At 43.3% G+C, this 22,394-nt stretch overlaps 1 protein-coding gene across 1 annotated transcript in view; it reads right to left on the reverse strand.

Moving 5' to 3' along the window:
* The window catches only part of ASCC3 (activating signal cointegrator 1 complex subunit 3), a 560,609-nt gene extending 549,364 nt beyond the window's left edge, over nt 1–11,245 (reverse strand). Inside the window, exons 1-2 of the mRNA XM_018564087.1 lie at nt 11,215–11,245; nt 2,505–2,654 (exon numbers count right to left, since the gene is read on the reverse strand). Of these exons, the coding sequence (XP_018419589.1) occupies nt 2,505–2,594 (90 nt within the window). The 5' untranslated portion in view covers nt 2,595–2,654; nt 11,215–11,245. The remainder of the gene's footprint in view (nt 1–2,504; nt 2,655–11,214) is intronic.
* Nucleotides 11,246–22,394: the final 11,149 nt, after the last annotated feature.

Here is a 22,394-nt window from a genome sequence, read left to right on the forward strand (position 1 = left end):
TAAAAATTATCAACCTACAGAGGGCTGAATTCAAAGACACCCCAAAAATCAAAGTGACCAAATGATGCAGCAGGCTAGTCCATTGTGCTGAAATTTCATTGCAGCAACTCCAAATGATACTAATTAGTTTGTATGGCCCCCATATGCTTGTATGGATGCCTGACAACATCGGGGCATGCTCCTAATAAGACAACGGATCGTGTCCTGGGGTATCTCCTCCCAGATCTAGACCAGGGCATCACTGAGCTCCTGAACAGACTGAGGTGCAACCTGGCGTTGTCGGATGGACCGAGACATAATGTCCCAGAGGCGTTCTATTGGATTCAGGTCAGGTGAGCGTGTGGGTCATTCAATGGTATCAATTCCTTCATCCTTAAGGAACTGGCTGCGTACTCTCACCACATAAGACCAGGCAATGTCGTGCACCAGGAGGAACCCAGGACCCACTGCACCAGCGTAGGGTATGACAAAGGGTTCAAGGATTTTATCAAGATACCTAAGGGTAGTCAGGGGGCTATTGTCTAGCCTGTAGAGGTCTGTGCATCCCTCCATGGATATGCCTCCCCAGACCATCACTGACCCGCCACCAAACCGGTCATGCTGAACGATGTTACAGGCAGCATAACATTCTCCACGATTTCTCCAAACCCTTTCATGTCTGCCACATGTGCTCAGGGTGAATCTGCTCTCATCTGTGAAAAGCACAGGGTGCCAGTGGCAGACCTGCCAATTCTGGTGTTCAATGGCAAATACCAATCGACCTCCACGGTGCCGGGCAGTGAGCACAGGGCCCACTAAAGGATGTCCCTCAGGCCACCCTCATGAAATCTGTTTCTGATTGTTTGGTCAGAGACATTCACACCAGTGGCCTGCTGGAGGTCATTTTGTAGGGCCCTAGCAGTGCTTATCCTGTTCCTCCTTGCACAAAAGGAGTAGAGACCAGTCCTGCTGCTGGGTTAAGGACCTTCTACGGCCCGGTCCAGCTCTCCTAGAGTAACTGCCTGTGCTTTGGAATCTCCTCCATGCTCTTGAGACTGTGCTAGGAGACACAGCAAACCTTCTGGCAATGGCACGTATTGATGCGCCATCCTGGAGGAGTTGGTATGCCTGTGCAACCTCTATAGGGTCCAGGTATCGCCTCATGCTACCAGTAGTGACACTAACTCTAGCCAAATGCAAAACTAGTGAAAAAAACAGTTAGAAAAGACAAGTAGGGAAAAAAATGTCAGTGGCTTCCACCTGTAGAACCATTCCTGTTTTGGAGATCTTCTCATTGTTGCCCATCTAGTGCACCTGTTGTTAATTTCATTAACACCAAAAGCAGCTGAAACTGAATAACAACCCCCTCTGTTACTTAACTGACCTGATCAATATCCCAGGAGTTTCATTGACTTGATGCTATACTTTGATTAAAAAGTGTTCCTTTAATTTGACCGGACTATAGCCTTGCAATTTATGTTAACATTTTTTGGGGACAGATAGATCTTTCTTTTGGAGGTATATAATCATCACTGGGGGGGGGGTTATTTTTTTTGACTATATAATGAAAAAAGTACCATAAATGTAAAAATAAACCAAAACAAAGTTTCCCTACGTTATGTTATAAAACATTTATTCTTACCCATATTTTTAGTAAAACGTAACGTCGGGTAAATAGACACCAAACATGTCAAGCCTTAAAATTGTGTGCGCCCGCAAAATCGCAAAAAATGCCCATAGGCGACGATTCAAACACTTTTACTGCTGATCAGTTTAGTGTTATCAGTGATTAATGGCTCTAAAATTATTGCTCTCACTCCGATTTTTACGGCGATATGTAACATGTGCGGCACAATAGGTGCAATCGTCGTTTTTGCATGTAGGCGCACCCAACGCATATCTGCGTGTGTATGTGGGGGGCGGAGACTTTAAAAAAAAAATTATTTTTACATTTTTTTATGCTTCTTTATTTTTTTTACTGATTCTTTAATTTTTGTATTACTTTTTTTTTTTTAGACACAACTTTATTGCTATTACATGAGGGGCAAAGAAGCCCCCTTTGTGATAGCCAATTTACATGACAGGTCCTCTTAATGGAGACATCAGGGGTCTCCAAGAAGAACTTTTGAGGTTGGAGCTGCTGCAGGACAAAACAAAGGTGAGTAGACCCTGTTGTATTAAAAAGGAAACTTCAGAATTGCTGATTTTATACGCAATAAGATTAGTAAAATGGAGTATTTGTCTAGAAAAAGTAAACATTCTTACAGATCTATTCCAGACCCTTTTGAAATCCAGTGGTTATTACATCACAAGAATTAAATGTAAGCAGCAAAAAGGAGGGCTACATTTTTTTTCAGGTCCCCTTTAATGCTCAGCATAGTCTTTTCTAAATTTACAAACTGCAGTTATTGAGAACGCTAGCAAAACAGCTTTAACAGCTGTTTACCGCCAATACATAAAACATTCTACCATCGATGAGTCATTCAGAATGTTTAGCACTTTGCATCCTATATAAAACATTTTACCATCAAGTCTGTCGAGTCCCCCCTGTAATCATCTTGTCTGGTGACATTTGAAAAGGAGCGTAGGGCTCCTGTGAGACGAGGTAAAACCATCTCTTTCTTATTCAGTGATCCATAGGATGAAAAATGGGATTTTGCTTTCTCCTGGAAGATCTGGAACGAAACAGGGGAGAAATGTTTTATAAGAGATACAAACAGAAAAGAAAACAAGTATGAAATAAAACCATTTTGCAGTGGGGAAAAAAAATCTTTAATTTGTGTTTGTAGAAAGGTATTAACAATCGGCAATGTTTATATAGATATACAAATACAACACAAGTAATTCCACACTACCCAAAAATAGCTACCTAGCTACCTAAAATAGCTACCTACCTAAAAATAGCTACCTATCAAGCTACCGAAAAACAGGGCTTCTTATTTTTTATTTTATTTTTAGTAAACAGCACTAGAGCTGCAGCTAACGATTAATTTTCAAAATCGATTAGTTAGCCGATTATTAAGTTTGATTAATCGGATAAACTATAAAATAAAGTTTAAAAAATGGCTCCAGAGATTAGTTGTTGCAGCCCTAAACAGCACCCTGATAATTCACTTACAGATGGACACAAATGGCGTGAATTGTGGCCCCAGAAAAAGACCAATCTGACACACCATATTTGGTATTGACCAAATAAAAGATGATCACTAACAGTCAAATACATTTTTTTTTTTCCATTATGTACATGGTAAGGATACAGAAATGTTAAAGGAGAACTATGGGGTTAGGGCTTTTCCACATAGTTCTCCAAAGGGTAACGGGCGGACACAAACTAGCGTCCTCCCGTCACCCTAAGCTCAGTATACCGCGAGCTACAGCCGCAGCTGAAACGGATCTGACAATTATGTCTGGATCCGCTCAGCTGCGTGAGTAACAGCTGGCTCTGCCTATCTAGAGGCAGAGCCAGCTGTACCCGCCCCCTCCCCCGTCCGTTCCGCCAGTCAGCGCTGGAGGATCGGAGCAGGGAGGGGGGAATCCAGTCCCTCCCGTCACGGCTCTGTGCCGTGACAAGATCAAAAAGTGAGCGAACGCCGGTATGTGTTAAGTCTTTTCCCCATAGTTCTCCTTAGGGTAACGGGAGGACACAAACTAACGTCCTCCCGTCACCCTAGGCTCAGTTTACAGCGAGCTGTAGTTCGTGGTATACCGAGTCGCTGCAGTATACCGCGAGCCGCTGCTCACGGTATACTGAGACGCCGCAGCTGAAGCGGACCCCGACAATTGTGCCGGGATCCGCCCAGCTGCGTGACTGACAGCTGGCTCTGCCTATCTAAAGGCAGAGCCAGCTGTACGCGCCCCCGCCCCCTCCCCCGTCCGTTCTGCCAGTCAGCGCTGGCGGATCGGAGCGGGGAATCCAGCCCCTCCCCTGTCACGGCAGAGAGCCGTGACAGGATCGAGAGGTGAGCGAACGCCGGTATCTGTTCGCTCACTTCCCGATCTACTGAGCCGACCTGTGACAGTCTCATTGTCACAGGTCAGCTAGAACTATGAGGTGAGTGGAAATCACTCACCTAATAGTTCTCCTTTAAAAAGAAGAGGCATCATTCACTGTAATCCACAGCCTGGGAGTATACTGTTAACGAGTGATTGGGAGGTGCAAAAACCATATCAAGGTGCTTCCAATCTTCATATAGAAACAACACAAAATGTTGTGAAGGGAAGGTTTTTGAGGCCTTAGGCGCCCCTGTGTGACCCAAGGACAGATACAGCACTGGTAGAAGCAACAGTAATTTTGTATCAGACAGAGTTTGCACAGGCGAAGGCTTGCAAGGGGCTTGTACACAAGCAGATCAGGCACTAAGACAGCAGGGGAAGGTGCAATAGTGCACTTGTGGCTTCTGCTATCAGAGATTAAATGGGAAATCTGTGATATAAAGTCATGCATGAGTGTAGTAAAAAAAAAAAAAAAAAACCTCCTCTGAGAGGGGAGCAAGCCCAGCAACACCTGCACTGCACTGGAACACACAGCATTGCGGGACTGCGGGTGGGAGGTGCATTTGGGGTGCCATTTAAATGAATGGCAATGCAACACACCTTACACACCAGAATTTGCGGTAGGTGCAATTTTGTGCGGTACAGTGTGTTAATCACATGGGACTGTGCGATTAACGCACTGTACTAGTGTGAATGGACCCTCAAAAACACTAACAGACACACACAACCACAGACATAATCTCACACACTCAGACATTTTTACCCACAAATACAAACTCCCCAAAATATTGGTTTTGTTTTTTTAAGGCCCACCCAGTCTCACTATCTTAGGAGAACTGGAGTGGATCCTCAGCCTGCGTGGGCTGCTGTGCTGTGATGGAGCTGCATCCATATGTGCATTGCTTGTACAGCACCCTTGCATGGCCTGTAGAGGTGTCGGGAGCCAGAATGTGACGCTACTCTGGTCCAGGCACCTCAACAGGACACGCGAGGGAGCTGTAAGCAATGCATGTATTGATGGAGCTCACTTTCAACCATAGCCCCATCCCACCCCACCTCAAGCCGTCACTTGGCACCGATGCGAGAACTGACAGTGCTGCACTAGGGTGAGACTGAAGAGCCTCTCACCTAGAAAAGTGGAAGGCATGCAGTGACCCACTGAACACAAGGCCGCAACCCACTTTGGGTCACAACCCACCAGTTGAGAACCAAGGCTTTAGAGGCTTCAATGCAAAAAAAATAACAATAAATGCACATTTTTTTCTTTCATGAATGTGTGCGCATTTATTTAATTTTCTTTGAAAAGGGTGGACTATGTTCAAACAAAATACCAAAAGAACATCTATGCTCGCCAAAAATATAATGCAATGTTTACTCGACTATTAACCTGTAAGTGAACAGTGCACAGAATACACTTCTGAGTGTAGCGGGGTAACGTGGCCACGTCAATGTAAAAACAGAGCTGTCACCAAAAAAACAGGAATAAATTCTGCAAGTTAACAAGTCAGCAAGAATGTAACACTTTCCTGATGCTGGGATCTTGACTTACAAACACGCAGGAAAAAGTTTCTGGCTAGTAGTAATGGCTGAATTGTTTTGGGCAAGTGAAGCAGTGGTGATGCATGTGTTGTCAACACTGAGAAGTGGGGAAACGAAAGGTGACAGAGTGAAGGGTGGAAAAATTGGATTTCAGTTGTTGTCATATTAAGCTTGAGGCAGCTGGATCCTATCCAGCAGGAAACAGAGAAGGGACTGAAATATGAGCCATGACCTGTAAAGGTGAGCAAAACGAAAGATGGTAGGCATTTTGATATTATTAATAAGATATGTACAACTCAGCCAGCAAAAGAAAAAAAAAAGCTAATAAAAAACAATGAAATGTTTTCTTAAAAGAAAATTAATTACCAAATGTATGTTTCCTCCCAGCAAACAAAGCTGCAATCCATGTTTGCTTTGTGGAGAATGTATGAATACTGAAACAAACAGAATCTGGAGCAATTGCACATAGTACCCAATCAGCTTTTCTCTTCAGTTTGTTTAGTTAAGCTTTGAAAACGAAAGAGAGAAGCTGATTGGTTGCCAGGCACAGCTGCTCCAGAATCTGTCTGTTTCAGTTATCGTAAATTTCCCTCTTTAAATTTTTATGCGTACGCAATAAGACCCTCTACCTTAAAAAAAAAAAGGGGGGGGGGGAAGGAGCTGCAGCCACAATGCACTTTCCTTCACACTACATCTTCATCCCCTATAAGCCCACTTAAGAATAGTGATGACCTGGGACTCGTGTGAAACCAGTTCGCCCAAGTCCATTCAAAACTGTAAACAACACCCCCCTCCCGGGCCAATTGGCACATTCCCTTCCCCGCAGCTACACCTCACAAAGGGGCAGAGAATGTCCCTGCCGCAACTGATTGGGCGGGGTCGTTCAGAGTTTTGAGCAGGCTTGGACGAACTGGGTTCATACTAAGCTCCAGCTCAAGAAGCAACCACAAAAAAACAGATATCAGTGTACAATTAAAAGGTTACGTAACCTTTCTGCACATTTTCCCCAAAAATTTAAGATGCTTTTTATTACCCCCAGCACATTGCAAAGTACAGTTCAGATGTGAAAAAAGCTGCTCCTATCCCACTGCATACCAATAGGTCCTGCATGACCTCCAGGTGGTTGACGACCCCTCCATCCTGGCTAAGTGCCAGGGTGGGCCAGACGCTAAAAGTGTGCCCCCAGCCTGTTCAAACTGTGCCCATGCGCAGTGCCCCCGCTTCCTCGAGCAGCAGTGGCTGAGTTCAGCTTCCCAGATATAAGCTTCACGCCATACAGCAAATCACTACATTAAACAAAATCACGTGCAGTTAATGAATGTATATCGAGATGTGTTAGAGTGTGTTTTTGGCATTTACTTCACTGAACTTCTTAATATGCACTGTGAACACTATCCCTGAGAGAACACACTTGTCAGGTCAGATCAATTTCCTATACCATCTATTCTAAAATGCACCTGAGCACTCTGTAATACATCTGAATCCTTTGTGATACATGAAAATGCAGGCAGCTCAACCTTTAATGACTGCATTGCAACTTAGTACTGTATTGGAAAGATGCATTAATAAACTATGGGCGCACATTTATTCTGTTGTGATGCATCAATGTGTGTTATTGCACACATTACCGTGCATTGGGTTAAGGCAGCATATTCATTAAGAATGGAAAACCAATGCACCACAATACTTAAAAAATGCATGTAATCATTTAATTAAAAACGCAGGGCACCACAACACATGGCATATGCATTGTGTCGTGCTCTATTGTACACAGCGCCGGGTTGCCATTTAAAATGAATGGCACCTCCAAAGCACTGCACATACAGAAGGTGTGTTGCCATACATTTTGGTAACATGCATTAACGTGTAGTTTAGCACAATGCCACAATGCTCAAGTGTGGATGAGCAATTCAGATTCTACATTCTACCATTCTGCTGTAAAATGAATGGCACCTCCAAAGCACTGCACACACAGAAGGTGTGTTGCCATGTGTTGTGGTGACACACATTAACATGTATTTTAGAACAATGCTCAAGTGTGACTGAGCCCTTCCGATTCTAAGTTCTACCATTCTGCTGTAGTGAAAACAAAAAATGCAACAAAGGCACACTGCAGTGCAATTAGTGACAATGGTTCTTCTCTTACAGGGTACTGCAGGTACAATTTTGGAGACAAACACAAAATCACTGACGCCATCAGCAAAATATTGTATTGTTATTGCAATGTGTGCATTATTAATAGATATGACGATAGTATTCAGGGTACTAATTCCTTTTTGTTTAAAACCTTTATATTTTTCTCCACATTTACATTGTGGGACATGCAGTATACAAATTTAAAGTTATATTAAAGTCAAAATAATTGTAAGCTATTTCAAATGCTGATGAAATCACTTACAATGGATGCTGCTCCTACATGTTCAAATGTTTAATTTCCTGCAGAATCAGCTGGTCCCCTCAGCACTGGCCCTTATATTCTGTTTTCGGGTGTCTCATTTCCCTTGCAGGGTCCCATTAAGTCACCCTTGTGTGTGCTAGTAAGCTGTGTCTCCAGACACAGCAAAGCAATCCACTTTTCGGCTACCTACTCCAAGTTAATACATGTACAGCTGCTGGAGACTGCTCTGTCCCTTTTGATATTTTACTGAACAGGAAGTTCAAGGAAGCAGAGCTGAGAGAGTTGGAGCCAGCTGTTTGGACACATGATGACTATAAGTGCTTGGGCAAAAATCTAAAGAAATACATTGATGGGCAATGTATACTTGTTTGATCTGGATTCATTGTAGAAATAAAGATAGAGAGGTCATACTACTTTAACATTGTTCCTTTTTGTTTCAAATCTTATATTTGTAAATAAATACCAAGAGTGTTTACAACTTCATGATTCCATCAGTAACCTCTCCATCTAAAGATGTTAGTTGCCTGGCTGTTACACTGATCATCTGCCTCCAATATTTTGAGTCACTGACATGGAACAAGTATGCAGATAAAGCTTCAGACTTTGCTCTTACATTCCTGATCTGCATGCTTGTTCTTGGTTGTTGTCTCTGAAAACATTGAAGCCAGGGGGTCAGCATAACAGGCAGGTAGGTAGCAAATGATCCAACATATTGCTTAAACTACTGAAGCTCCCCTGGCAGACAAATGTTCCAGCTGTCTAAGATAGGATATTCCTGCACTTTGGAGTGATCTCCTTTTACTTCCGGTTGTGTCTTTGGGACAGGAAATCTCCCTAAGGATGTGTTCACACCATAAACAGTGCATTCCACAGCAGTCAGCTGCAGGAACACACTGTATCACATTCCGGCTGGCTTCCTGCGTTCAGGGGCGGGAGGGGACATATTGGTGCATTGAAGTCAATGGCAGCGCAGCCATGCCCCCCGCCTGCAGTGCGTTCGACCCACACCAGAACACGTGGTACATTAGTGTTTGCGTTCCAGTCCAGTCTGATCTGAAAAAAAAACTGCAAGCACTATTTTGTCAGATCGCACTGGAAAGGAACGCAGGCTCTGATGTGACACATGTTCTGGTGTGGGCAATCACACTGCGGACTGGGGGCGTGGCTGCGGTGCCATTGACTTCAATGCATTACCAAGCTCCCTCCCGCCCCTGAATGCCGGAAGCTAGCTGGGATGCGATAAAGTGCGTTCCAGCAGCTGACTGCTCTGGAACACACTGTTTATGGTGTGAACAAGCCCTAAAAGGTATACAGCCAGAAATCAATAACTGGTCTTAACCACTCCCTAAAAAAAAAGAAAAAAGTTTTGAAATACACAAGTACATCCAAACTCTACACTTTCAGGTAGGGCGGGAGAGAGTTAAAACTGCTTTCAGGTTTTTTTTTCCCCCATTTGTGTCATATGGTGAAATTCCCCTGCACGTCCTGTCCTGTCCATGCCTTAGATAGTTGCCATGGGAAGGAGTGTCCTTTTTGGAAGATTTCCCCTCTATTCCTGTTCTGGTGGCAACTCATAATTGTGGATTTACCCATCACTTTCATTCATGGTGATATTGGGGTTTAGGACAATTAGAGAGAGGACTCTCCCTAACAGGGACACACACAGCGATGAAAACTGGACCGTAATTCTAACGCCTCACCACTCCATCCAAATCTAAGGAAATAGTTTTGCCTTGAGTTATACTTTAAAGTGACACTAAACTCAGAAGCTAAATCTTAAAAATGCATTTAAGTACCTTAACTGTTGACAGTTATTTGTGTATCACTCGGCTACAGATCCTCAAATCATCTGTGAATTGGTGCGGACACTATCTTTCCTTCCGGAGGGTGGCTACTTTTGTTCCCCATGGTCCCTATGTGTGTTGTAAAGTAGCCACCACTCCAAGCTCGCTCCCTTGATGGACTACAATCTCAATACAAATTAGTAAAGTAAAAATGAGATTGTAGATCATCACAGTAAAGAGTTTGGAGCGGTGGCTACTTCACAACACACACAGGGACAATGGGGAACAAAAGTAGTCATCCTCCAGAAGGAAGGACAGTGTCAGCACCAATTCAGAGATGATTTGAGGATCCACAGCCGAGTGATACACAAATAAGATAAATTTTTGTTATTAGTTAAGGTACTTGAATGCATTTTTTTAATATTTAACTCCTGAGTTTAGTGTCACTTGAACTGGGAGAAATAAAAGGGCTGTCAGTACTGGCCATCTAACACATCATTAACACTGGTATATTTGGTCCAGCAGTGGATTCCTGCAGTAAGAATGACAGATGGCTGTGAACAGCCTGTACAAAGCAATGACAGGCTAAACACAGCCTCAGCTATCTGCTGCTACTCAAATGTATCTGCATTTACCTGCGGCTAAGGACAGATGTCCAACCCTGGATGCAATCTGTCTGTTTCCAGGTCCAGCTAATCTGCCCCTAGCAGCAGGTAACAACTGGATGTGTGCATACATTTGAATACCAGCAGATACCCGAGGCTCCTGTTAACCTGTCTTTGCTTTGTACAGGCAGAGCAGCCACAGCTGTCAGAATCACCTGTGATCCCAGTCCCAAGAACCCCTCCACTGCAACCGATCAAGCACAGGATTGGGCTTGGTCATCCGTTTATCTGGCAATCTGACAGGTCTGAGCCCGGAATGCTGACAAACCCAGTACTTCATGCGTCAGTGATCACAGAGCAGATCAGGAACCAGACATCCACATACAGGTATGCACAAGTGATCAGGTGACTCTATGGCCATTTAGATCACTTTACAGAGTAGGTGGGAAACTGCTGAACAAAATGTCAGCAAGTACACAGCTGCCGCTGCTGAAGCCATTAACTGCATTAAATGTTTAAAGTCCAAAGCGGTTATTATGATCGTTTGGCACTCATCTATCGTATAATCAGCATGACTGCCAGGCAACTAGCACTTCCTGATGGAATCAGCCTCTTTATTCTCCTGTACAGGTCCTCTTTAACTAAAGGATTATACAGTGTGGTAGTCCTGTCACTTCTATGTGGCTTGACAACACTGACAAGATGGAATTCCCCTTCTAAGCCATGCTGATGTTCTTCCTATAAGCATGAAGCAAAGCAGAAGAACAAAAGTGTAAAGTTGAGAGAGGCGAGAGCAGGCAGCTCTAAACATGTTACATACTGGGCTATTATGTTTATTAATGTCTCTGCTCTACACACTACAGTACAATGTAGCCGAGGCGAGCTGCACTTGCACAGCGCCGGTCAGTTCACTTACCCAGGCAGCATCTGATGGTGAGTGATGTAACAGGCAGCCAATCAGAAGACCGAACAGCAAAGAACGCCGGGTCGGCTTGAGTCGCTTCGCTTGTCGCGAACATGTGACGTCACGAATCCGCGTGCGTGTATTGTGTAGTAACATGTTCGGATAGTTCCTGGTTGTGTCCGGGTGCGCGCAAACGAATGTCCTCGTCAGCCCGTGCAAGGAGAGCGTGAACGAGCGTGGAGGGGCGCGGGGCCGCTCCCAGCCTGTGTCCCGCACTTGGTGACCCAGGAGAATGCCTTAGTTTGACTTTGACGCAGAGGGAGTTGCAATGGTGTTAATCTTATATTCGAAGTCGTTGCTGCTAGATTTGTTTGCTCATTAGAGCTTAGCTACCGAATGTCCCTGATTCGGAGGGACTGTCTTTCTTTTTGGACCCAAATCCCTTTTTCCTCATGTATCCCTTTTTGATAATTTGTAAACATAAAATGTACTATTTAAAGAGAAAATAAACTGTTGTGTAAAGGGTGAGGTTTTACTATAATGTGCAAGTACAAAGCATGCATGTACATTAGCCCCATTTGCACCTGATCGTTTCGTAAACCTGCACAAAAATGTGCGCTTTGACGCGTGTTTGTGAAACTCATCAAAAACCTGACACATGCTGTGCCATTATCAGTTAAAGGAGAACTATGGGGTCAGTGTTTTTCCCCATAGTTCTCCTTAGGGTAACGGGAGGACACAAACTAGCGTCCTCCCGTTACCCTAAGCTCAGTATACCGCGAGCTACAGCTTGCGGTGTACTGAGACGCCGGAGCGGATCCCGACGTAGATGACGGGATCCGCCCAGCTGCGTGAGTGACAGCTGGCTCTGCCTATCTAGAGGCAGAGCCAGCTGTACCCGCCCCCTCCCCCGTCGGTTCCGCCAGTCAGCGCTGGCAGATCGGAGAGGGGAATCCAGCCCCTCCCCCTGGCACAGCAGAGAGCCGTGACAGGATCAAGAGGCGAGCGAACCCGGTATGTGTTCGCTTACCTCCCGATCTACTGAGCCGACCTGTGACCGTCTCATTGTCGCAGGTCGGCTAGAACTATGAGGTGAGTGAAAAGCACTCACCTCATAGTTCTCCTTTAATGCAAGGCTTAAAATTTCAAGTCTAGACCTACTAACCAGGCAAAAACCTTACTCTCCACCAGTTGTCCCACCAAACCTTGCCCAGGTCCGCCTCCAAACCCTGCCCCCAACCACGCCCCCTTAAAGCTTATGAAATTACATTTTTCTTTAGAATAAAGAGTCCAAAATATAAAAAACAGCAATTATAACATAGCTTTAGCTTTATATTATGTTAACAGGGTGCAGATAAGATACCACAGTCAAAACTGGGGGGGCACTGATCATTTTCACCACTACCATATGAGCATGTGTGTATGGGCAGCGTGCGACCGCTTCTACTGTAAGGTTGTACGACTTTTGTCTTCCAAGCACGCTGGAAAACCTGCCGAAAATCGTACGATTTTTGGTGGCGTGGTTGGAAAACGAATGCCGCACGAGCCGGTGTGCCCACTCAGCACTGCAATCATCGGCAGCGGGGAGGGCTTGCGATGATCGCAAGTACGATCTGCCTGTCCAAGATGGGCAGATTGTATGAGATTTTAATGACCTTACAACCATCGCACAACGAAAGTCGTGCGATGGTTGTAAGGTGTAGTGTATGGCCAATTTAAAGCACAATAATACACTGCTCAACAACGTTACACCTCCCCCGTCCACACATAAAATAATACACTCCCCCTTATTAACCCCCACACATAAAATAATACGCACCCCCCCCCCTAAAATAATACGCTCCCCCTTATTAACCCCCCCACACATAAAAAGGAAGCCAGAACTGACAGGAGCTGCTCTGCTCTCAAAGCCCTGAGTTAATGGCACCCCAAATGTTTTCCCCTGTATTTGCACACAATAAAACGCGGAACACATCTCGCAGATTTTGCTACGTCCACTTCTTTTCCACCTTTGATGCATGTGCAGGAACCCATTAAAGCCAATGAGGATGGTTGGCAAAAACAGGAGCAAAACACTCACAAATGCGATGTCCATTCCCGGTACACCTAGGTGTGAATGGGGACTTGTGGCACACTTACCTTACAAGTGGTCCTTTCTTCAGAGCTGTCAGATCAATCTTTGGTCTGTCCACCACCACCACTTCAAGGTTCTGTGCAATTCCAAACTGACCATTGGGCCGCCACTGATGATGTAACACATACACACAGCAGATACACCCTCTCCAACGCTTGGCCCATTCACCGCATCTTAGAGATTGCGTGAATGGATGGAGTGTGCACACAGCCCTTTCGCCGTACAGTGTACACAATAAATAAACCAGGAATATAGGGCGAATTCGTTTGGCAGAAGAGACTATGCGTGTCAAAAATCCCTTTTCAGGCCTGAAAAATGTATCAAAGCCCCCTCCCATTTTATTTTTTGAAAGCAGAGACCCTGTAGAATAAAATGGTGGCAGTTGCATTTTTTTATGTCACACAATAATAGTGCAACAGTTTATCAAAGTACATTTTTGCATAAAAAAATGCATTTCAATTAATATTAGTGCATACAAACACAAAACAATGCCCATTTCTACTTTGTGAAATAAAACAGACGAGGTTAAGCCTTGAGATTGTGTGCGCCCGTGCAGCAGCAAAAAAAATTTGGGTCCCTAAATTGTCCATAGTTGACATTCTAAAAGCCTGTACAGGTCATTAAGAGTTAATAATGGCCCTGGAATTATTGCACTCGTGCTTGACCAACTTCTCCCCTGGCCTCTGTGGCTAGGGAATGACAGCTCAGAACCCAGAAGTGACTAAATCATTGTCGCTGATTCAGTGTGGAGGAGATGAGGGAAAATATGTTTGCTGGTCTCCCTACGCTCTCTACACCAATACCAGTGTTGCTGGCCCTGGACCCGCAGGAGGGGAAGAGGAGCCCAGAAAAGATGGTGGGAGGTGTTGGATGGGGAAAAGGGGGCACACGTGCAGGGAGTGTAGAAGTGAACTGCCTATATCACTTATACATGAGAGCCCACAGTTGGCAGAGGCAGTGTAAACAGATGTGATCACAGCTCCCTGCTGCTACAGACGTAGTACTTAAATGCATGGCTACAAAAGAGTTAAAGTTACACTAACCCTAAAAATACATTCAAGTACCCTAACTATTAACAAAAATGTATCTTATTTGTGTATCTCTCAGCTGTAAACCCTCAAATCATCTCTGAATTCTTAGTGACATTTTCCTTCCTTCTGTAGGGTGGCTACTTTTGTTCCCCTTTATCCCTGTTTGTGTGTCTTGTAAAGTAGCTATTCTTGACATTCCTGCTCAAAAGTAAACATGACATTCTCAGCTGTCAAATACTACACAACATTCGGGAACTCCCGAATGCTATTCGTGAATTCCCGAATGCCTAACAGACCCAAATGGCATAGCTGACCCTAAAGGGTCTGGTATGAATTGGGGGGGAACCTCACGCTTTTTTTTTCCTCTTCTGCAAACTGTAAAGAAGAAAAAAAAGGTTTTTTTTTCCCCAATGCCACTTTGCTGCAACGAACAAAACGAAAATGCAAATACATTTCGTCCAGACTACCGCTAACAAATTTTGTCTGAATCCAAATCCTGAAAACGAATCGAATTTCGGACCCGAATCCCAAAAAAAACGAAAACATTTTTGCCAATGCACATGTCTACTCTCTCATATTGTGGGACAGCCAATGAGAGATGCTATAGTGTATGTACAGTACAGCAGCCAATCACTGGGTTTCTCTCAACCAGTAGTGCATGCTGGGATAGGGTACATATACAGGAGGGATTTGTCATGTGCTCAGACTAGCCTGGACCAGCCATTGAATAGGGCTGGTTGCTGTTCAGCCTGGCCCCCGGACTAGGCCTAAGGCCTAGGGATGGGCATAGGCTGATGTGAGGGAAATGTTTCCCTGGGGCCTCCAACATGGAGGATGTCTGTGTTGCTGTCGGAGGAAGAGACCCGGGACCAATGATGGCTCTTGAAGTTTCCTGGAACCTAAGAACCAGAGCATGGCTGGTGTCTTTCTTGTTGGGGATCTGTGTTCATTCTTGCTCATCTGCTAGTTTGCTAGTTCAGTTGCTATCCGCTGCCTACCAAGTGGATCTACAGTGATGTGCCAACCGGGTCTGGTGAGTCTGGAGTCAATTTCTGTTACACCCTGGAAGCTTAGAAACCCTATACCCTCTCTCCCCAGTGAAGACGTTCAAAAAAGTTATTCAGCATTATATTACTGGAGTGGACTTCAGCTTCTGTGGGCACTAGAAGAAGGGCGGTTAATGCTAATGAGTGGGCAGCTGAAGAGCATACCCTAGACAGACTAGAGATGAACTGGGCATTCAGCGGCTCCTCGGGGGTGAGCACTACATATGTTAAAAATAAATGAATTCTATGTTAGATTCCACACCACATTTAAGTATACTATACGGGTGCAGTATATCTGTATTGATGCAAAATTAGGCTACAGCTACAATTATTTTACCCAATTCTGTAGCAATGTCAGGTTTCTGTAGAGTCTGTATACTCACTAACCATTACGCAGTGGTCTAATAATAATCCAGAGATTGTTGGTTTGAGTCCCACTTGGCGTTCTGCTTATATCATATGCTGTTTAGCTTGATGAAGAAACCTAAGCTGTCTTTAAAGTTTTAAAATGTAATCTGCTCAATTAGCTGCTTGCTAATGCTCACATAATTCCACATTTTCTAGTGAAACCCTTGAGGGGCAGTTCTTTATCCCATAGCAACTAACTAGGAGGCATATCAGCGTCCAGATAAATTACTTTGGATTACCTTACTTTGGAACTGATTTAATGGTAAAGCTATACTTAAAGATTTTACAGATCTTCGACTTGAGAAGTATCCTAACTCTTATTCTTCATTACTTAAAATGACCACTTTTCTCCAAGTTCCAGCTGATCTTGTACTCTTAAGAAAAAGAATAATTATTTGTGCTGAAATATTTATAAAAATAATCCATAAAATTGTCACATCTTGTATTCATTTCATGACAGGTCTACTTAAAAGTAAACCTGTCTCAGGAGAACTATTGGGGATTCTCCTCCTCCTTCCCCCTCCTCCTCCTCCTTCTACCTCCTCCTCCATGAACACTGACATTTGCCAATGCAAAGAAGGTCCTAAAGCAGAAATATGGGGAGAGTAAAACATACTTTGCACAATGCTTAGAGCCAGTGTTGAACACTGCAGCTGTCACATGCAGGATGTAAAACCGAGAGCTGACCAATCACATGACCACTGATCAGTCAGCTCTCGATCTCTGCTCCCATCGGAGTGCAGTGACTGCCATTCACTGCCCCCCTTAGGGATTCACCACTTCTGTCTCTGCTTCTCCAGAAGTGACACTTATTTCAGGAGTTCAATCTTAAAAATGCATTAAGTGCCTTAACTATTAACATAAATGTAGCTTATTTATCACTCAGCTGTAGATCCTCAAATCATCTTTGAATTCATGCTGACAATGTCATTCCTTCTGAAGGGTGGCTACTTTTATTCCCCATGGTCCCTGTGTGTGTTGTAAAGTGGCCAACGCTCCAAGCTCACTCCCGTGATGGACTGCAATCTCAAATTAATAAACTAAATATGAGATTGCAGTCCATCATAGGAGTGAGCTTGGAGCGTTGGCCACTTTACAATACACACAGTTCGTGTTAGAGTTCATGTTGCCTCTACTGCAGCTATTGGCTGCTTGAAGCAAAGTGTGAAATGGTGTCTCCTCCAGCTAACACTATAGTCATGCAAGTTAACCTCAGAAAAACTGCTTCATTACATACTATACATGTATATGGTAATTTACTTTTAATCATATGACCAAAGATCTGCAATGATTAAACAGACAATTTAGAGCAATAAGTCAATCCTCAGATTGATTAATTTACACACACATCAAGAGAGACCAAAATTTAGGCAAAATGATAAGATGATAAACAATAAAATAAAGAAGATCTTAACAAAGTGAGAATGGCTAAATACCACGATTTAACATCAGAACTTGGGAAAGAGAAACCTGGAGAATAAAGGAAAATGATGCGGGACAATGGTTTCATCCCCACATCTTGTACCCCAAAAGGGATGTGGGAGGACTTATTACTATCTGGAAACCCCCCTTTAGAATAATGGGGGACCCATATATCCCCCCAAGTGAATTGAGTATGGTGTATATAGTAGCATTTTTTTACTCAATACTTTACTATTGCTTTAGACCTGTCATGGCAGCTAGTTACACCAGTCAAATTAGGCTCATTACCACTGGATATAAAAAAAAAAATCAGTTGTCACAGCCAAAACCACCTTAAAAAGCCTATTTTTCAGGTTGTAATCAATCACATTGGGGTGCTTCTGTATTTGGAGCAAGCACTAATGTAAAAGTAACAAATGATTTTACATGTGAAAATATGTGATGCCATAATACAAAGTCCCTAACACTATCTCTGAGAATTGTATTGTTCCATAACAGCACATACAGATCAAAGGCATCTCCCAAGCATGTAATTAAAAGGACTGGTATCTTTCTCATGTCATCTTTGAAGTTGCATAAAAGGAAGACACTCCCCAGCTGTATGGTATTTCTTAACAATTTTTTTACATTCTCTCATCTCTGCATTGCAGGACATACTGACATGTATTAACAGGTAAAACTATAAAACACAGTTAACTGAAGAATCCCTTATTTTACCAGCAGTGAAAAAATTGTTTCAGCTATACATGAAGGAAAATACATACAGTACAATGATTTCAGTCCATTTCTTTAGGCAGGGACACCGTGTTAAGGCGTATCACAACAATAGCAGATGCTATAATAGTCCCCTGCTTGACAGAATACAGAGAAGTCCAATTTTTTCTATCCAGTGACATAGCTTGTCACAATTATTTTGCTTATATAAGATATTGCATTGATGGTGATATATGTTAATTATCAGAAGAGAGAGGGGGAGATATTTTTAACTGTGTTATAAATTTATATCAATCCACACTTCATTGTCCAACTGCGTTGTAGCTAGTACCGATGGTGCTGCTGCAGTTACCAGCTCCAAAAAGAATATTCCAAATTAAAAGGTTGTGTTTCATGTCATTTTTTTTTTACATTCCATAGTACTGGCTGCTAAAATAGTTCAAACAGACCTTCACAAAGCTCTGTAAGATGTCATTATCACTGTGAATGTTATACAAGGAAGATCATTAAACAGGAGATTTTTTTGTCACAATGGACTCTGACCACAATAACCTCCAACTGTACACAAAAGGGAGTATTTACACTTTATTGTCATAGAATGTTAAATCACAGTGGATTTCTTTTCCTACTAATCAATAGAAATATACTCTTTCATACTGAAGTAAAAATAGATCTCTGCAAAGTGATCTAACAACCTGTGGACCGGTAACTGTACATTTATGGACAGTCCACATCCCCAGTGTTCCACGAGGATGTACATGGCCTGTGTGCACGCAGCCCCAGAAGCCATTGCTCCTGCTGTCATTCAACAGCAGAGAGTAGCGGCTTCAGGCACAGAGCCAATTGATGCTCCTCTGTGCCTTGTGATCGCTGTGATTGGTTATCACAGCAATCACATGGCAATGTTTACATTGCCAAGCGCTCCCCTACCCCTTCCATCAGAGGCAGGGGAGAGTAAAGAAAGTAATGAATAAATTAGTTATCCATTAATTGGTTCCTGGTAAAAACAAGCTGCAGCAGCAGAAAAAAAAAGTTTCAAATGATCTTTAACCCTTTCTCCCACCTCCTCCCCTGCTTATGTTATCTTCATTCTGTCTGCTCTGTTCTGTGTATTAACCCCTTCACCTCCCTTATCCTGCACATCTGTACTTAACCCCTTCATTTCCATTCTCCTGCTGCATGTGACCTGTACATTAACCCCTTTACCTCTGCCTCACTCTGTATGACCTGTGCATTTATTTTATCTCCTACACCATTACCAAGCTCTGTTTTTTAACCCCTACAATACTGGCATGTTTCCTTATTTCCAAAAGAATTATGGTAAAAATCAGATCGCCTTGGAGTATCTGCTTTCCAAAAGCAGACTTTTTTGTTGTACTGTCCTTACATTTTATTCAATATGTTTTATGGCAGGAAGTAAGGGAATTTTTTTTGGTCTTATTTACTTTATATAGTAAAGAATAAAAAATGGTTATTAAATTCCACCAAAATTAACCTCTATATGTCTCAACAAATGGTTAAAAATATATTTTGTTACAGTGTTGCATGATGGAATAGTTCTCAGTCATAGCACTGAAAATTGAAAAATAGCCTGGTAATGAAGGGGCTTTAACATGCTGGTATTGAAGCAGTTAAATTAACTACAACAAATAAGCACAAAACAACTGAATCCATAAGTATACACCCCACTGAAGTCAGTATATGGGCTTTATAAACATCTTTGCGATTCAGGAGCACGAGCGATACCGCCCGCATTGCATGTTGCAATGTTAAGTAAAATTCAGTGACATTTTTTTCTAAATGGCACCCCAACACATCTAGCCATTGCATTTGCACTGTGCAGCAACTCTGTAATGTCGCATTGCGGGTTATTAAGGCAGCATTTTTGGACGTAAGTCTGAGTGGATAAGCCTCTTTAGCTTTGCACATCTAAACGCCACAATTTTCCCCTGGTTTGCAAAACTGTTTCAGCATTTTCAGGTTCTATGGGAACCATGAGTGAATAGCTTTTTTTCAAGTCCACCCACAATATTTTTTATTGGATTGGGATCTGGACATTGACTTGGCCATTTTGAAACAAAAGCATTATTATTTTTAAGCTTGTCATGAAGCCAGAGCAAGCCTGTGTGGCCAGAGTTCTGGACGGACACCTACACATGCACGTGCGCATCGTCCTGCACAGGGGATTGTGTGTGGCTGCATGACCGTATGCGCGATCCACGGTGTGCGAGCGGACGTGCACATGCGCTCGTTACTAATGATGGCGCCAATCGGGCTATTTAAGGCAGAGACACCTTGGTCTCCCTGCTGACTGATCTTCAGCTGTACTAGAAAAAAGTGGTACATGCATGAATCTATAACCAGCCTTTATAGCAGGGAGCACAATGGGAAGGCTTACAACAATACAAAACACAAAAATTCCCCAGCCCCAACCTGCCAGCCAGCCTGCAACCAAACAAGTAGCCCTGTCAACAGTATGCGTTAAAATCAGAGGTTTTAGTTGCACAAACTTTTGGCCAAAAATATGTAGAAGCCACACTGCCGCGCCAAGGCACCTCTGCAAAGTGTGGCCCTAACTCTATGTATCTGAGTCTCCAAGTGTGAGCATATGAATGCATTTTTGGTAGCTGGGCCCCCAGTGCGTCCCTGCACCTTATTAGGAGGAGTAGGCTACCTCCTGGTACACCTGCATGCAATCTATCGACTTCATTAATATGCTCACACTTGGAGACTCAGATACATAGAGTTAGGACCACACTTTGCAGAGGTGCCTTGGCGCGGCAGTGTGGCTTCTACATATTTTTGGCCAAAAGTTTGTGCAACTAAAACCTCTGATTTTAACGCATCCTCCCTGATGGTATGGCATAATAGATAAGCATCTGCTTGTATTTCTTAGCATTGATTCCACCATTGATGTTCACCAAATCTCCAACTCCATTTGCAGAAATGCAGCCCTAGACTTGCAAGGAACCTCCACCGTGCTTCACTGTTGCCCCATTACTGCACCGCTCTCTGCCTCCTTCTACAGCCAAATATTTCAAATTTAGCTCATCAGTCCAGAGCACCTGCTGCCATTTTTCTGCACACCAGTTCCTATGTTTTCGTGAATAGCTGAGTTGCTTAGCCTTGTTTCCACGTCGGAGGTATGACTTTTTGGCCACAATTCTTCCATGAAGACCACTTCTGGCCATACTTCTCCGGACAGTAGATGGGCGTACCTGGGTCCCACTGGTTTCCGCCAGGTCGGCGCTGATGGCACTGATGGACATCTTCCGATGTTAAAGGGAAGTAAGCATGATGTGTCTTTCATCTGCTGCATGAAGTTTCCTTGGCCGATCACTGCGTCTACGGTCCTCAACATGGCCTGTTTGTTTGTGCTTCTTCAAAAGATTTTGAACAGCACATCTTGAAACCCCAGTCTGCTTGCTGATGCAGCATTGCTGTGCTTAGTCTTGCCATGGTGTATGACCTGTGATATGAAACTGTCTTCCACAACCTCACTTTAGTAGCAAAGTTTGGCTGTTCCTCACCCAGTTTTAAGCTTCCTACACAGCTGTTTCTGTTTCTGTTTCAGTTAATGACTGTGTTTCAACCTACATATGAAATTGATAATCATTAGCACCTGCTTGGTATAATTGCGTAATCATACACTTGACTCTAATCCTACAAAATCCCTGACTTTGTGCAAGTGTAAGAAATGATCCTGGTTTGAAGCCAAAGGGTAGTCACACCAAATATCGATTTGATTTAGATGTTTCTTCTGTACTCACTTTCCATTTTGTAAATTGATACAAAAAAGGCAATAAAAATATATATTTTTGAAAGCATTCTTACTTTACAGCATTTTTTCACACCAACCTAAGGCCCGGTTCACACCTGGGCGTTTTGTATCGTGTTTGAACGCTCTGCAAAACGCTCAAACACCGAAATCCCATGTTTCCTATGGGTATGGTTCACACACCTGGGCATATTTCAGCCCGTTTGAATGCGCTAAAAAACGGCCTACGCCCAAAGAAGTACAGGAGCTTCTTTGGGGCGTATTTGGGATACAGCCAGTTAGCCCTCGAAAATGCGTGTTTGTCGCGCAGTTTTTTACCACGAATCGCGGTAAAAACGCGCGACAAACATGCATATTCGATACGCCTAGGTGTGAACCCAGCCTAAAACTTTTCCACACTACTGTATGTAAAAAGGCTTGTCATTCACTACATTTGAGAGTATGTTTTTACTTCTGTTTTTAAATTAATAAAATGCCACTATACAAGGGAATGCACTCTCTGGCTTTTGTTCTCAGAATAACTGTTCAAATGTACTGCATTTTCCTTCTGGAAAATAATTAAGTCCCCCCCCCCCAATATTGCATGCTTGAACAATGGCTGCCAATGCTTTGCTATCTTACAGACATTTAAAAAAATGAGATGACAAAGTTTTCTATCC

Source organism: Nanorana parkeri, unplaced genomic scaffold, assembly GCF_000935625.1.
Source record: "Nanorana parkeri isolate BGI_ZX_2015 unplaced genomic scaffold, ASM93562v1 scaffold723, whole genome shotgun sequence".
Classification (NCBI taxonomy): Eukaryota; Metazoa; Chordata; class Amphibia; order Anura; family Dicroglossidae; genus Nanorana; species Nanorana parkeri.